This window comes from Carettochelys insculpta, chromosome 2 (assembly GCF_033958435.1).
Source record: "Carettochelys insculpta isolate YL-2023 chromosome 2, ASM3395843v1, whole genome shotgun sequence".
Taxonomy (NCBI): Eukaryota; Metazoa; Chordata; order Testudines; family Carettochelyidae; genus Carettochelys; species Carettochelys insculpta.
In genome coordinates this window covers 155,107,436-155,122,593 of record NC_134138.1, presented here as the reverse complement: position 1 = coordinate 155,122,593, position 15,158 = coordinate 155,107,436, and the positions used below count along the sequence as shown (strand labels likewise).

Genomic DNA, 15,158 nt, shown 5'->3' with positions numbered 1-15,158 from the left:
TGTAAGTCAAAGTTGAAGAAAGAATAATGAAAATATGCTAACTATGCACCTAACCCTAATTATGTATACTGATGTTCTGGAGATACTACTTGAAGATCCGCCTGAAAATCACAAATGTGTATTAGCTAGTGCAGTACACAGAAGCTTACCTTTTGAATAGGGCATTTTGCACCTGTGTTCTGTGCTGTGCCCTAGCTGCCAGTTCCATTCTTGCTGGAGTTAGATTATAATTAGTACCTTTATAGAATTGTAAGAGATTGGTTGAAGGGTCAGGTGGCATAGTGTTCTGCATCTGAGTTCCAGCCCCTTGTTTCCCTGGTGACAGTGTCAGTCTTTCACGGGCCTTCCCAATCCACCAACCCTGTGTGAGATGATCCCTGCACAGGAGCACTCTGAGCAAGGAATCTAAAGCCACTGTCCCTGCATTTTGAACCAGGGCCGCTAGAGTCCAGTTTACTGGGGTGGGTTTTTTCCCTTTGCGCACACTCCTGGATTTTGGGTAGCACCTTGGTGTGGCCCTTCAGCATGTAGCAGAGAATTTTCAGGGACTCAGCTGTATCATGCTCTGGCACAATCTGGTATGCCTTTTTCTGCATATCCAGTAGGTGACTTGTTTTCAAAGCTGTATGTGTATATGTACCTTCAAAATGAAGCATCATGAGTGTATCCAAGGTCAGGCTTTTTCTGTGTCTGCTGCTACTGGCCCGTGCAGGCACAGGATGGAACTTAGCGGGTCTTAGCTCTATCTTTTTCTCTTCTCTACCAACTGCTCTACTCAGGCTGGAAACGAATGAAAAATAATAGACTAGATATAATGAATTTGTAGGAAATAATATTTTACTAGTAATCTTCAAATATTAAAGGTTACCTGCACGTTTTTAAAATAAATTAATATAAGCCACTTTTTTTAAACTGTCTTGCATTTGCTGGATGATATCTCCCATTTTTTTAAGACTCCCCTAATCTGTGTCACCTTAACTGAGCCCTCTCTGGACTCATGCCTGGATCCACAGGCAAGAAGGAATAAATCATCTCAAGAACCATGTAGTAATAACAATTATCACATCACAATTATGTTCTAAATCTTAGCTGCTCTGCTCTGTAATAGTATAAGAAAGAGAGGATAAATCAGTTGGGTAAACCCCAGAAAATATTAATTTGACTAGTATTGTTTATTAAGTGCTAAACAAGAAATAGAAATGTGCATACTGAGCTTTAGTAGAAGAATCACTTCAGCATTCTCTGTTCTTTCTCGTTCATGCATTTGATCTTTTCCCCAAGGTTTGGAGAAGCAGTTAATGGAAACTTAGTGATTGGTACGTTAGCATGGCCTTCTCCATGGGTAATTGTGATTGGTTCATTCTTCTCTACATGTGGTGCTGGTCTACAGAGTCTTACTGGTGCACCTCGGCTGTTGCAAGCTATTGCAAGAGATGGCATAATACCATTTCTTCAAGTGAGCTACTTTTTTCTTGTAATTCTTTGGTAATCTAAATGCAGTTACATGTAAATTCCATGTATATTGTTGACAAAAATATGTTGTTAATTCATTTGATTTGTGTTAGTGCTGTGAAGTTAAGAAATGTGACGGTGTGCTAGTTTTAAGGTAGATACAAGGGTGCAGGTTTCAGCAATGTGAGTTGGTACTCAAGGTTATGGATGAACTTGTAGATCCTGCATTGATCCTCATACCACCTCAACTACGCTACTATTTTTAGCAATGCTAGCACAGGTAAAGCTAGTGGAGGTATGGTTATCGGAGCTGCAGTCAGACCTTGGATTGCAGTATAAACATGACTTGAGGTGAAGCTAGAATTTAACTGCATTTTTCAAAAAGGCAAATCAAGTTGCATTTGCAAACTGCCCTCTACCCCATGTGTCTCTGTGCAGATTTATCATCTCTATTCTTCAAACAATTGAGTTGTATACAATGAAACTGAGGCAGAATGAGGTCCACAATTTTTTTTTTTTTTTTAACGGGTGGAAATGTGCAAGACAGAAAATAACAAGCAATTTAACTTCAAGATTCCAGGGTAGGTTTGGAGTTTAGGCAGCTTTTAGTTGTAAATAGAGGAAATGAAATCTGGATGTAGAACTACATGTTTTGGAGTCACGTATAGTATGGGTTGAGAGCAACAGTTTAAATTCTTATTCATTCTGCAAATTATGTAAAATGAGAGCGATAACAGCTATTTCCCTGCTGTTATGTCATTAACTCTAGACTTCAAGGCCTACCTGTAACTGAGATGGAGATTCCAAGTTAGAAAAAAGTGAAATAGTTTGGCAAGTGTAGATTCCGTGGTCTCCTAGGTGTTCTAATGCCTGGGCCAAACTGGGAGATGCATGAAAAGCAAGACTCTCTTGGAGAGCTTGCAAAACCAGTAACCCGTGACTTTTGTAAGGCACTGTAGCTGGAGTTCACTCAAAAAGCCCCCTAGAAGTAACAACTGTTACAGCACTCTGTGGGTGCCTGCTAAAGGCAGAGTGGAGAGCAGTGGCTGCTAGCAAGATGCTGTGCTCTAAAGGCAGCACTACTACTGCAAGGGTGGCAGTGCATTACACCATGCCCCCATATTTTTGCCTTTAGCACAGGGCACCTGGTCAGGAGCTGCTGGTCTGCAGCAGCCCAATCATTGCTTAAATTATGGTAAGGCTTTCCCAGCATCTCTTGCATGAAAATTAAGCACTGCTCTCCCTTCCCTCCCTACATGCTATGTTCAGTATGCACCGTAGAGTTTGAAAGTATGGATAAGTTACTAAGCAGACTTGTAGTCACTTATTAAAGTGGAATGAGAAAATAACCTTATACCAGCACAATATTGTTGACCATCCCTGCCTCTTAGTACAGCCAAAGTAAATATTAAAAACTGTAAGAAGACTGAAAATTAAAATGAAAAACAGGATTGCATCAGAAGCACTCTTTTGGACGAGACTGGAATATGACTAATGTTAAGAGGCATAGAAGAATATTCACCAGTGGCTAGATACTTGATTGTTTTGTTTCCTGTCTCTTGAGGATAGACTGGCTTGGGCTTGTTTTGAAAGGCAGTGCTGCTTTCTATTTCTCATGAGTCTTGGCAACAAAGAGCCAACTTGGAAGCAACTCCTCCTAATTCCCCACAATAGGTAACACGTATGAGGGGACAGGAGCTGCTGTGAGATCTAGAGAGACATTGTATGTGGCGGTGGTGGTGTTGTGGTGTTAATGGGAGGCAGTGGTGGGAAAACCTTTAGAAGAGGAACTAGCGTGGGACAGGTCCAGTTGGGGGAATCTGACTGAGAAGAGGACTGGGGGATGGGAAGAAGATGCATGAACAGAATGGAGTTGGAGAGAGGTGTTTAAATCTTGGGGTTTAGGGGAAGGGAGATAAGGAAGCTGGGTCTTGGTGGGAGGAGCTAAATAGTAGAAACACAGAGAAAATAGGGGCCGAGACAGGGAAGCTCTAGGAGTGGGGAGTCGTGAAGCAAAGAAGGAAAATGGGTTACAATGTGGGACAAGAGAGAATTGTCATCATTTTTAGAATTAAATAGAAAGGAGATATTTGGCAATGAAGGACCAGAGTGTGGGATGAGTGCAAAGGTTTCATGAGAAGAGAGATTGTCCTTGAGAAAAGAAGAGGTGACTCAAATGAAGCAAAGAATTATGGGTGTTTTGGAAAAAGAGGAGGTAAAGAACATGAGGGTTGTTTGCAGGAAAATTAGAGAATTGGCAGACTGGGATGGGATTCAAGGAAGAGGGAGGAACGTTTAGAGATGATGAAGCATTTGGAGGGTGAGGGACAAGAGCCTGAAGAAACTGAATTGTTTAGAATAGAGGTCTGAGACCGAAATAATGAGAAGAGCCACTTTTTCAAATTGCTTTACAAAATCAATAATTCAAGAGCTGCAATGCATGTGAATATGAGAGAATTCTTAATAAATAACATCAAACTCTACTTTTTATTGCCCCTTTTTTAAGAACAGTGCACACACAATTATTTGTACCAGTTAGAAAGTTGTTACCCCCCTATCTCCAGGCTTTACACCCCCCGCATTCCCAGGTTTAACCCCTCTCAGATCCAAACTGCCCTCCCCAGATCCCCAGGATTAATCTGCCTCAGCCCCAACATCTACTCCCCACGTCCGCAGGATTGACTCACGTCAGCACACACAGCTGCTCCGCAGCTGCTGTCTCCCCTCTGCAGCTCCCCGCTGCCGCCGCCTCAGAGGAGCTGCGTGGCTCACCCCAGGTCTCCTGTGGGCTTAGCGCTTCCGCCGTGTGCAGTGTGGGTGGCTCTCTGCCCTGCTGGCTTTCTCTTTCTGGGCTCCCTGGCCTGCTGTGGCTTTTCTTTCTGGGGTTCACTGCTGCAGCTGACTGCTCAGTGGCTCCAGAGGCTGCCGCCCCTTCAACAACAAAACTAAATTCACTTAGTTTAATGTCAGGCAACTGAATTTAGTTTCTTTAAATGGCGGCCGCCTCTGGAGCCACAAGAGGAGTCAGCGGCAGTAGAGCTCGGAGCTGCGTGTGTCTCCTTAAAGAGCTGCATGCGGCTTCAGAGTCACAGGTTGCCAATATCTGATTTAGATAGAGAGCCAGTGGAGGGAACAGTGGGGTTTCAGTGCTTACAGTTGCATAGAGCGATGAGGAGGGAACATACACCGCTGTGTGTAGTCTTTGGAACTTTGGGAGAAGAGTTAGGCCCTTTGTCCCCCAACAACTTTGGGAGTATAACTAGCTCTCTCTTGTTCCATGTCTCAGCAATGGGCTGCTTCTACTGATTTATGGTAGCCTTTTCTGTAGGCTTTCCAACTATTTCCCTTGTTTCTTGTTTTCTTTCTTTAGGGCAGTGCCAAGAATCAAACCCGTGATTAGAAATGTCATGTTGTTCCTCTGGCCCATCCATGAAATGTTAAATTTGTGTTATAAAAATTAGCTTTTCTATGTCAAGTCTTAATTTGTGTAAGTTTGCTTTTTAATATGTAAGAGTATCTGCTTATGCATATGGATTTTTTAATTGCTTTAAAACTGACTTTAGTTTATATGTGCTGGATCTCGTTAAAATTGGTTTTTCTCTCATTTATTCTGGGAATTATACATGGAATAGATTTGCTCATTTTAATGACTATTTTAATTGAATTAGGTGTTTGGTCATGGAAAAGCAAATGGTGAACCAACCTGGGCATTACTTCTCACTGCTTGTATTTGTGAGATAGGAATTCTCATAGCTTCATTGGATAGTGTAGCACCAATTCTGTCAATGTAAGTATGCACATGAAACTTGGTACAGTAAACTCTTTCATATCCGGCATTCTATTATCCAGAACTCTCAAATAACCAGCATTTTAACCATAAGTAAATGTTAGTTACGTTTTCCATAAGTACAGTATATTAAAGTAAAATACAAATAAATACAGCAAATACATCATAAGTTGACAGTGTACAATACTACTGTTGATGGCAAAGAAAGTACTCTGCATACATTTGTTTGTTTCTTAATATCTAATCTTGTCTTTTTATCGAGTTATGCATTGCTAAGTATACCCCTCTGTTATCCAGAGTATTTGAGTATCTGGCAACCTCACGGTCCCAGGGCTGCCAGATATGGAAGAGTTTATTATATTGTGTTTTTTTTAAAAGCTTACTGTTGAAATTAACATAGTTACCAAGGCTTTCTTCTTGTCTTTGAAATACTTTTCAGATCATATTGTTAGTAAAGTTTATGGTTAACCTGAAGAGAATCTAGACTGACAAGATCTGATGAAAGCATAAGGCTTATGCTAAATTAAATTAATGCGTAACTGAAATAGACTTCTGTAAGTTATTTGACTTAGTACTGCAGACATTCTGATGTAAAAAAAAATTGCACTCTTTGAAAGCAACACAAATCATATTAAATGGACTGAGATCTGGCTATCTGGAGATTTAATTTCTGATTATCAAATTTTCATCCAGTGGGGAGATTGCTAGTGAGATCCAGTAGGGATCTATTCTTGTCTCATTACTATTGATTATCCTTACCAATGAGTGGGGGAAAAAATATAAAGTGATAGTAAAGTTTGCAGGTGCAAGGAAATAGGTTAAATAATACAGTGGGGAGAAGTCAATTCTACAGTGCAGGATGTATCACATTGGCTAGGTGGGCTCATTTGAACAAAATATATTCAGTACATCTAAATACAAGATCATGCATTTGGGAACCAAGAAAGTAGGTCACATTTATAGCATGGAAGACTGTTTTGACAAGTAGTGACTCAGAAAAAGAATTAAAGATGATTGTGGATAACCATGATCTCCCTGTGTGGTACAATAGTTAAGTGAGTAAATGCAATTCTTTTATAGACTGTAAAGCTCAAAGGGATCACTGTGATCATCTAATTGATGTTCTGCAACACACAGGCCATAGAACTGTCCTAAAATACTTTTGAGAGCATATCTTCTAGATAAATATTCAATCTAGATTTTAAAATTTTCAGGGATAGAGATATACCACAAACTTTGGTGGACAGTTCCAAGTGTTAATTACTCTCACTGTCCAAAGAGTATACCTTATATTTTGTCTGTGTCCAGCTTCAGTTTCTAGCCACTGGGTCATGTTATACTTTTCTCTTCTGGATTGAAGAGTCCATTACTGAATATTGGTTCCCCGTATTTGTTCTTATGGACTGCAGCAAGTGAACTCTTCACCTTCTCTTTGCTAAGATAAATGGATTGAACTCCTAGAGACTCTCACTTAAAGCCTTGTTTTCTAGTCCTTTACTCATCCCCCTAGCTCTTCTCCGTACTATCTCCAATTTATCAGAATCTATCTTGAATTGCGAACAGTAGAGTTGGAGTCAGTGGTTATATGCCAAATGCAGTGAGAACATTAATTTCTCCATTGGTGCTTTAGATTCCCTGGTTTATGCATCCCAGGATTGCACTGGCCTTTTTTAACTACAGTGTCGCATCGGGAGCTCAGGTTCAACTGATTATTCCCCACAACCCACAATCTTTTTTCAGGGTCATTTTGCTTCTCAAGATAGACTCCCCCCCATCAAGTAAAAATGGCCTATATTCTTTGTTAAGGAAATAAAAGCATAAAGGGAGATGTTATTACTTGGTATTAGTCAGACCTTGCTATCATACTGTGTCCATTTCCGGTAGACATGCTGCAAAAATTATGCCAACACATTGGAAATGGTTAAAAGAACTATCAATCTATCTACTAGACTTTATAGGACCCTAATTATTGTGATATCTGACTGCCTGGAAAGGTATAGGGTATAATGTACCTTTCGTGGTGTTGTCTCTCTAACGTCCTGCGATTAGTACAACTACAAGGTCAGTCATGCTAAGCTCTTCTTTGAGTAGTGTCCCTGTAGATGCTCCATTCTGGGTGTTGGTGTGTCCTTGTGCTGCTGCTTGGAGATTCTTTCATAGCTGTGGTTTCCTGTGCCGCACATGTGCAGAAGTGCTTCCTTATGCTCTCTGGAGTGTGTGCGGTGTGGACTCCTGATTTTCTTGTCTACCGTCCTTGGCTGGAGACAGAGCCTCACTACTCTCTGCAAAAGAGTTCAGTGATTAGTTAGTTGTTAGCTTGTTAGCTGTTTCCATGGTTGAAGCTTTTTCACTCTGTTCCACTTGTTGCATTTTAAAAAAATGCTTTAGAAGTTTATAGTTTAAGCTGAATTACTGCTGCATCACAGCTATGCTGGGCTCCCTGAGACTTAAACGGTGCCGCACCTGCAAGGACGCCATGCCCACTTCAGATGGCCAGGCATCTTGCATCAAATGCCTTGGAAGGCCACCAACCAGTCCTGCATTCACTTTCGAGTCTGACTGCAAGAGCCCACAAGGACTGGGCTACCAGACTCAAGACTATCTTGGACAAGTAGTCTTCGCAGCCACCAGCCCTGGAAGAGCCAGCGGCTAAACCTGCAGCCAAGGGTGAGGACTCCAAGTGTCCCCTAGCTTCCAGAGGGCCTCGAGCTGCTGATCTGGGTCCCTCTCTTGCTCATTTCTGTCCTTCAGCGCTGTCTGTATGGGCTGTGCCAGAAAAGAGGACTGTTCCAGGTTCCCTGGCACTTTCCTTGCCGGAAACGTAAAAAAAGGTGCATTCAGTGTTGAAACATAAGCATGCAGTGTCGAATTTGGTGGCACCAGTGATGCCCTGGGTGCCCACAAGCCCACCTCTGGCAAAGGCAAAGAGGATCACTCCGATATCTTCACCTCCTGCTGCACCTGCTGGAACTGCTTGTGTTCTCTGCAACCAAGTGCTTTGCGCAAGTCTTGGGCAGATACCCTTTCCCATTCTCGATCACCAGGGAAGGCGGCATGGCACCACCTCAGGCACAGAGTGTCAGCTACCCCAAAGACCAGCACCAAGGGACCTGGCATTGATGTCACTACCAACTAGCCAGATACCCAATGTGGCCCCACCTCACCGGTACAGCTCATCATCTTGGCCGTTCACCTCTCAGGCTCGATCTTGTACTCCTGGCACCAGATCTGACAGTGCCAGTCTATTTTCTTCATAACACACAAGCCCTGTGCATCCCTGGCAGGATATCCCACCGGTTCCAGCCACTATGCAGTATCACCTTCTGCCTCCACCATGGTTTGCTCACCATTATTCCCAGCCAGAAAAACAGTGGTCCTCATGACACTGGCACAGTCAGTTAGCACCATCTTCCGTGTCGGAACCGAGCTCACCTTCATCGCACCCATCTGTAGTGCAGTTCCCTCCATCTGTGCATCCTGGCACCAAGGGGCATTTCTCTGAAGGGGAAGCAGCCTCCCCTCTGCACCCATCCTCCTTGTCGCCAGATGATGCAATGCTTTCTATGTCACTCCCTTCCACAGACAAAGCCCGGTCCTTCCAGGACCTCTTCTGCCACATGGCAGAGTCCGTGACCAGGACACCCAAGACCCTGGTGAAGCAATATAGACATTTTCATACAGTGCAACCTCTGCCTCTGTCCTCTGGGATGGTGTTAGCTATGGATGAAGCCATCATGTACCCAGCATCCATTGCCCCCATCAGCAAATGGGCAGACAAGAAATACTTTGCAGCACCCAACGACACTGAGTTCTTGTTCGCTCACTCATCCCCTAATTCCTTAGTAGTGGATATGGTCTGTAATAAGACAAAATCATTCAGATCTATACCCCAGGATAAAAACAGAAAAAAATGGGACATTATAAGTCAGAAAGTGTATTCCTCCAGCACCCTTGTTCCCCACACTGCCAATCATATGGCCATGCTGGCGGATTATGATTTCCAGAACTATTCCAAATTACAGGAACTTGTCCTGGTGCTACCCGAATACCAGTGGCAGATGCTGTCCAGCATAATAAAGGAGGGCAATACCATTGCTAGCATGGCTGTGCAGTTCGCCAACACTGTGTGGCATGTGTCACTGCATCTGCAGTAGTCATGCACCATACCTCCTGGCTTATCCCCTCAGGGGTGCTGAGGGAACTCCAGCATAAATTCAAAGACGCTCAATTTGGCCACCAACATCCCAGGCTTAAAATTAAGTGCATCAGTAGCACTCTTCTTTTTTTAACTTTCCCAGATCAGCAGAGACATCTTTAAACCAAAAGAATACCTGTCTAAACAGGTGGTTTTTAACCAATGTGCTGTGAAAGCTGGCCAAGTGTGCCTTGAAATTTCATCAATTTCCCCTTGGAGCTCATTGCAAAGCCATAACCGGGGAAATTGATGACCCCATACAATGAAGAGGGAAATGCTGACCCTGCAGCAGCCCATTCATGCTGGGAGGCAGCTGAAATGCTGCTTCCCAACCCAAATGGGCTTTCAGGGAGCCTGCCCCTCTCTTCCTGCTGTGGAAGGTGGGAGGTAGACAGGACAGGATCCTGTTGAAGCTGGGACACAGTTTAAACCCCACGTGCTAGCTTCAAAGGGCTGGCAGGTAGGGGAACCTCTTCTCTGGACCTCCCCGCTCCATGATCCACCAATTAGTAATCATTGAAGTGTGCTGTGTTGCTGAAAAGGTTGGGAACCACTGGTCTAAACAGTTACAAGACAATGACTGATCATTGTCTAAGAAGGCTGCTAAATTATTTGATCTGAATACTTTATGGGATATCTTTCATCTGGTATTTGTATGTTTGAGATAGGATAAGGGAAATATGAAGGGTCATGCTAAAAGTATGTGAAATAATGCTACAGGGAAAGCAGACTGGGCATTTCTAGTCATCTTTTCTAAAGTACAAGATCAAAGAGACAGTCAGGCCTTCTCTACACTGCCACCTTCCTTGGAAGGAAGGATGGTAATTAGGGTGTTGGGAGTTTACCAATGAAGTGCTGCGCTGCATACCCTTTACTCCTCAATTTTTAGGGACTTTGAAGTTGCCCTGGCACTTCGAAGCACCAGCAGGTGAATTGTGGCTAGACGCACTCCGGTACTTCAAAGTTTTAAACTTTGAAGTTGCTGCGGAAGGGAATTTGCTTAATGAAGTGCTGTAAACTCCCAACACCCTAATTACCATCCTTCCTTCGAAGGAAGGTGGTAGTGTAGATGCAGCCTCAGTAAAATTAAAAGGATCTAAATTTCAAACTTAGAAATACTTTTTAACAAAACACACTATCTGTGGAACTTAGGCCGTACAGTATAACATCCACAAAGAGATGGTAAAACTTTTAAAAGGATTAGAGTTTTATATAAAAACAAAAAAATGCATAAAGTTACAATAGCAAAGATTTTGGAAAAGTTTTACGAGGGATCTAAATTCTGTTGCATCTTTCAAAGTATAAGTCATAGATTATTGTTTTTTGTTTACTGAAGTGTTTCTTGCATTGTCTTTTGACACACCTGGTACTGACCACTGTCAGAGATTGGGTAGTATGTTAGATGAATCACTGATCTGATCTGGCTTAGTAATTTCCATGTTCTTGTAGTAAACTGAACTTTCTGTAAATATATTTATGTATCTCTGCTCTCTTGATAGATCCTGTACGTGAGACTATCAAGTTCATTTCTGATCTGATGTCTTTCTCTGCAGGTTTTTCCTAATGTGCTATATGTTTGTGAACTTGGCCTGTGCAGTGCAAACTCTTTTACGCACTCCAAACTGGAGACCTCGTTTCAAGTATTACCATTGGTAGGAAATCCTTTTACGTATGCTTGTTATATAGAAGTGCAAAAGTGAATGGCTCAAGTTTGGTCTGTATTTGTTGTCCGTCTTTCATTCATTCTTTGGACATTATCAGTAGGAATACAGTTCTCAACAATACATAGATTCACAACATTAACACAAGTTTAAAATTACAGTACAGGAGAGGGTTTGAGAAAATATTTTTCCTTGTTGATTTTAGTTATTTCAAAGTTGGATGTAGATAGGAATCCAGACAGAAATAGTTATGAACAAGAACCCACATAATGACAGCTGTAGTTAAAGCCACATAGGGGTCTATTTCGGGAGTGGGTGAGGTTCTGTGGCCTGCAATGTGCAGGAGGTTAAACTAGATGACCACAATGGTCCCTTCTGACCTTAAACTCTATAAGTCTGTGAACATAACTGCTATACAGCCTGACTTCAGCCCCTTTAGTGTGTTTATTATCCTGTAGCCTTTAATTACACACTTACATACATTATTTCATTTCTGCAGGACTCATTGTTCTAGTCCTAAAAGTACATGACTTTCTCATAAAGATAATAGTAATTTTGGAGTTAAATTTAAGCTGTTCACACACACATACTTTCATTACGTGATTTCTCTTCTTGACTGACGATGGTTTCAGGAAGTTCTGGAACTCTGTTCTGGCATCTCAAAAATGTGCCAGAAGAGTGTTCCAGGGCATTTTGAGCTCAACTCAATCACTGACTGGACCCTTGCCTCACACATGGAATGAGTGGTTAATTCAATATTTGTCATCATTCAGTCTGTGCCCCAAGCCCTATTAAATGCACACCATCCAAGCCCTTAAAAGATGAATATACAATTATTAATTTTCTCCCTGGAGTCTCTGTGGTCCTTGGAGACTCTCTAGCAGTGTTTCCCAAAGTGTGGTACCACTGGCGGTACTCGAAAGGATATCAAGGGTTACATGACAGAAAATAAATTCCTAAAATCAGGAGGTAAGAACTGGGATGGCACTGGGGAAGGGGATATGCCAGTGAGGCCAAAATCCCAAAAGAGGTACACGAATGCTTTAAATTTGGGGTCCATTGCTCTATAGTATCAAAGTGCTTTACAAAATATTATTGAAATTAGATGGCATTGGTTATCTCCATCTTGTACATGAGGAACTGATACACATAGAGATTAAAGGCAAAGTTATCAAAAGTGTCCACTAATTTGGGTGCCCAATTTGAAAAATCTATGGTCTGATTTCTCAGAGTACTTAGTACAGTAAACTCTTTCCGATCCAGCAGCCCCAGGATCAGGAGGCAGCTGGATATTCAAGTATTGTGGATAATAGAGAGAGATACCTACCAATGCATAATATTAAGAAAAACAAGATTAGAGAGTAAGAAACAAAACTGTATGCACAGTACTTTATTTACCAACAGTAGTATTGTACACTGTAAACTTATATTTGCTGTATTTGTATTTACTTTCACTATACTATACTTACAGAAAATGTAACTAAAATTTACTTATGGTTACTTAAGAGTTCCAGATGATACAATGCCAGATATGAACAAATTTACTGTAATTTTACAGTACTTACGATGCAGTGCAGAGGTCCAATTATCTTCAGTCGCAGCTGAAAGCTCTTGATCTTCTATTACAGCATCATATAATGTACTGTTTATTATTACAGAACAATACAAGTGACTAATTCATTCTCATTGACTCACTAAACTTAAGTAAATTAGAGGTCAGATTTTAGACACTGGCTTCAATTTTTCATTCAATTCATCCAAACTTGTTTCAAATGCATACTGTAGCTTTGTATATGTATAAGCCAGTGATCTGTTACGCATGTGTGGTTACCTAAGTAGTTGTGATAAGGGTTGTAATTGCCATGTAATTGTTGACAAAGCATTAAAATTAGGAAATAGCTTTTATTCTTAGAGGGGTCTTTCTGGGAGTTAGTTTAATGGAAGAAGTGGCCTTGTAGAATATTTATGTGCATGTTGTAAACTCAAAAATTTGTTTCTTTTTTAGGGCTCTTTCATTCCTGGGGATGAGTTTATGTTTTGCCTTGATGTTCATTTGCTCTTGGTACTATGCTTTGATTGCCATGCTAATTGCAGGATGTATTTACAAGTACATAGAATATAGAGGGTAAGATGATGTATTTCATTCAAATGTTATATTTAATTTCTTTATTTGTTAGGGAATTAATACCAGGAAAATTTGAAATGTTATGTTTAAGTGTTAATGTAAATTGGAAGCTTAACAAAGGAATGTGGTCTTGAAGCCCTAAAATTCGAACTGTTCTGCAGGAAATGTCAAGGAAAATGACATAACTGAGCATGTTTGAATAAGGCAATCCTTTCTTCAAGACAGATGGGATGTCATAGTTCCAAGCTACTCTTTTATGTGTATAGAAACACATAGTTCAGAGAAAACACACAAAAATTGACAACTGGGAAAATGTCTTGCAGAGAGACTTGAATTCATTTTTAGCATATCAAAAAATCAAGTGACTTAATTACGGTGTATATATGTACCCTTTGTGGAGAAAAAACACAAGGTATTAAAGACACAAAAGAGCCAATGTCTTGAATCTGAAGATAGAAAAATTAAAATTTTAAGTTAGGCACAAGTTTTTAGCACTGAGAATGATTAAACATGAATCTGCCATGGAATGTGGTGAAAACATAGCTGGGGAAATCCTGTATGTGATGGGAAAGGAGGAAACCTCTTTCTCACACATTTTTTATTGTTTCATGGCAGCTGTTTGTTTGAAATTGCTCAAGGATTGGGAATGTTGAAATAAATTCCAGTTGCATGTATGAGGCCATACTTACAGAATGGGTATGATCTGAAAGCAATTATTCAGAAAAGGACATGTAGTTCAAGTGGAACGACTGAAAAAGAGCTCCCAGTGTGAGGAGTAGGCAAAAAGGATTAATGTGATCCTTGGATGAATAAGTGGAAGTAGAGAGTAGGAATAGGGAGGTGCTTTTCCCTCTACATACTGAATACGTTAGACTAATACTGGAATACTGCATACAGTTCTGGTGTCCACATTTTAAAAAGGATATTGAAAAGTTAGATAGCGTGCATAAAAGAGAGAGAAAATTTTTAAAGGTAGAGAAAAATGCCTTAAAATGAGAGAGAATTAAGGAGCTGTCTGATTAGTTTGAGATCTGACTTGATTATGATGCATAAGTACCATCATGGAGAATAAATAGTGGAAATTAAAGAGCTCTTCCACAAATAAAGGTAACATAAGAGCCAGTGGTTGGAAGCTGAAACCAGACCAAATTCTAATTAGAAATAAAGCACAATATCATAACAGTGAGGGTGATTAATCAATGGAATGAATTTTCAAGAAAAGTGATGAAATCTTCATCGATGGATGTCTTGAAAGACTGAAAGTCTTTCTGGAAGATGTGCTTTTGTCAAACAAGTTACTGAGCTCAATACAGAAAAAACAGGCTGGAATTTAATGGACAGTTACCTTCAAGAGGTCCAGCTAGTTTTAAACTCTATGAATTAATGTGCAGCAGCATTCTTGATTTGGCACAGCCCTGGCCTGTGTGCGGTGGGAGATGAAGTCCATTTCCACCACCCCACCTGCCCCACCCCCAGCTAGAACTAATGCCCCTGGGCAGCCAGGAAATCCTCAGACCTACCCTCCCCCTAGTGACATCTGAGCACTATGCAGTTTAGTTTTGCCTTCCCATAGAAACCATTTTCCACCAGAAAGCAAAGAGGATCTGCAGGGGACATTTTTCTGCTGCACTGTACTAATGCAGAATACTGACAGAGGTAATATGTATGAGTGTCCAAGCATAGTCTCTCTGTACTACTGCTGCACGTTCTGGAAACAGTTTTGTACAAATCCTGACGTATGTTTTCTTAGGTGATGGCATCTTCCATACCCAAAAGTTAGAAAAGCTGCTGCAGTTGAACCCCTGCCTCAAACTTTCCATACATTAAAGTACTCTTTTAATAGCTCCTGTCTCCAGACAGGTAAACTTTTTGAAGTTGGGAGCTTTTGCGGATTACACCCCCTATTATGCCTTTTACTCAAACAACTAGTCCTCACAA

At 41.1% G+C, this 15,158-nt stretch overlaps 1 protein-coding gene across 7 annotated transcripts in view; it reads left to right on the top strand.

Annotated features, from left to right (window-relative positions):
- Positions 1-15,158, top strand: part of SLC12A7 (solute carrier family 12 member 7) — a 170,229-nt gene that overhangs the window by 114,924 nt on the left and 40,147 nt on the right. For all 7 annotated transcript variants that reach the window (XR_012644527.1, XR_012644526.1, XM_074987885.1 and 4 more), the window contains 4 exons: positions 1,282-1,456; positions 5,121-5,239; positions 10,988-11,086; positions 13,101-13,220. Coding sequence is in view for 5 of the 7 variants with exons in the window: in XM_074987885.1 (XP_074843986.1) it covers positions 1,282-1,456; positions 5,121-5,239; positions 10,988-11,086; positions 13,101-13,220 (513 nt within the window). In the remaining 2 variants the exon portion in view is untranslated. The remainder of the gene's footprint in view (positions 1-1,281; positions 1,457-5,120; positions 5,240-10,987; positions 11,087-13,100; positions 13,221-15,158) is intronic.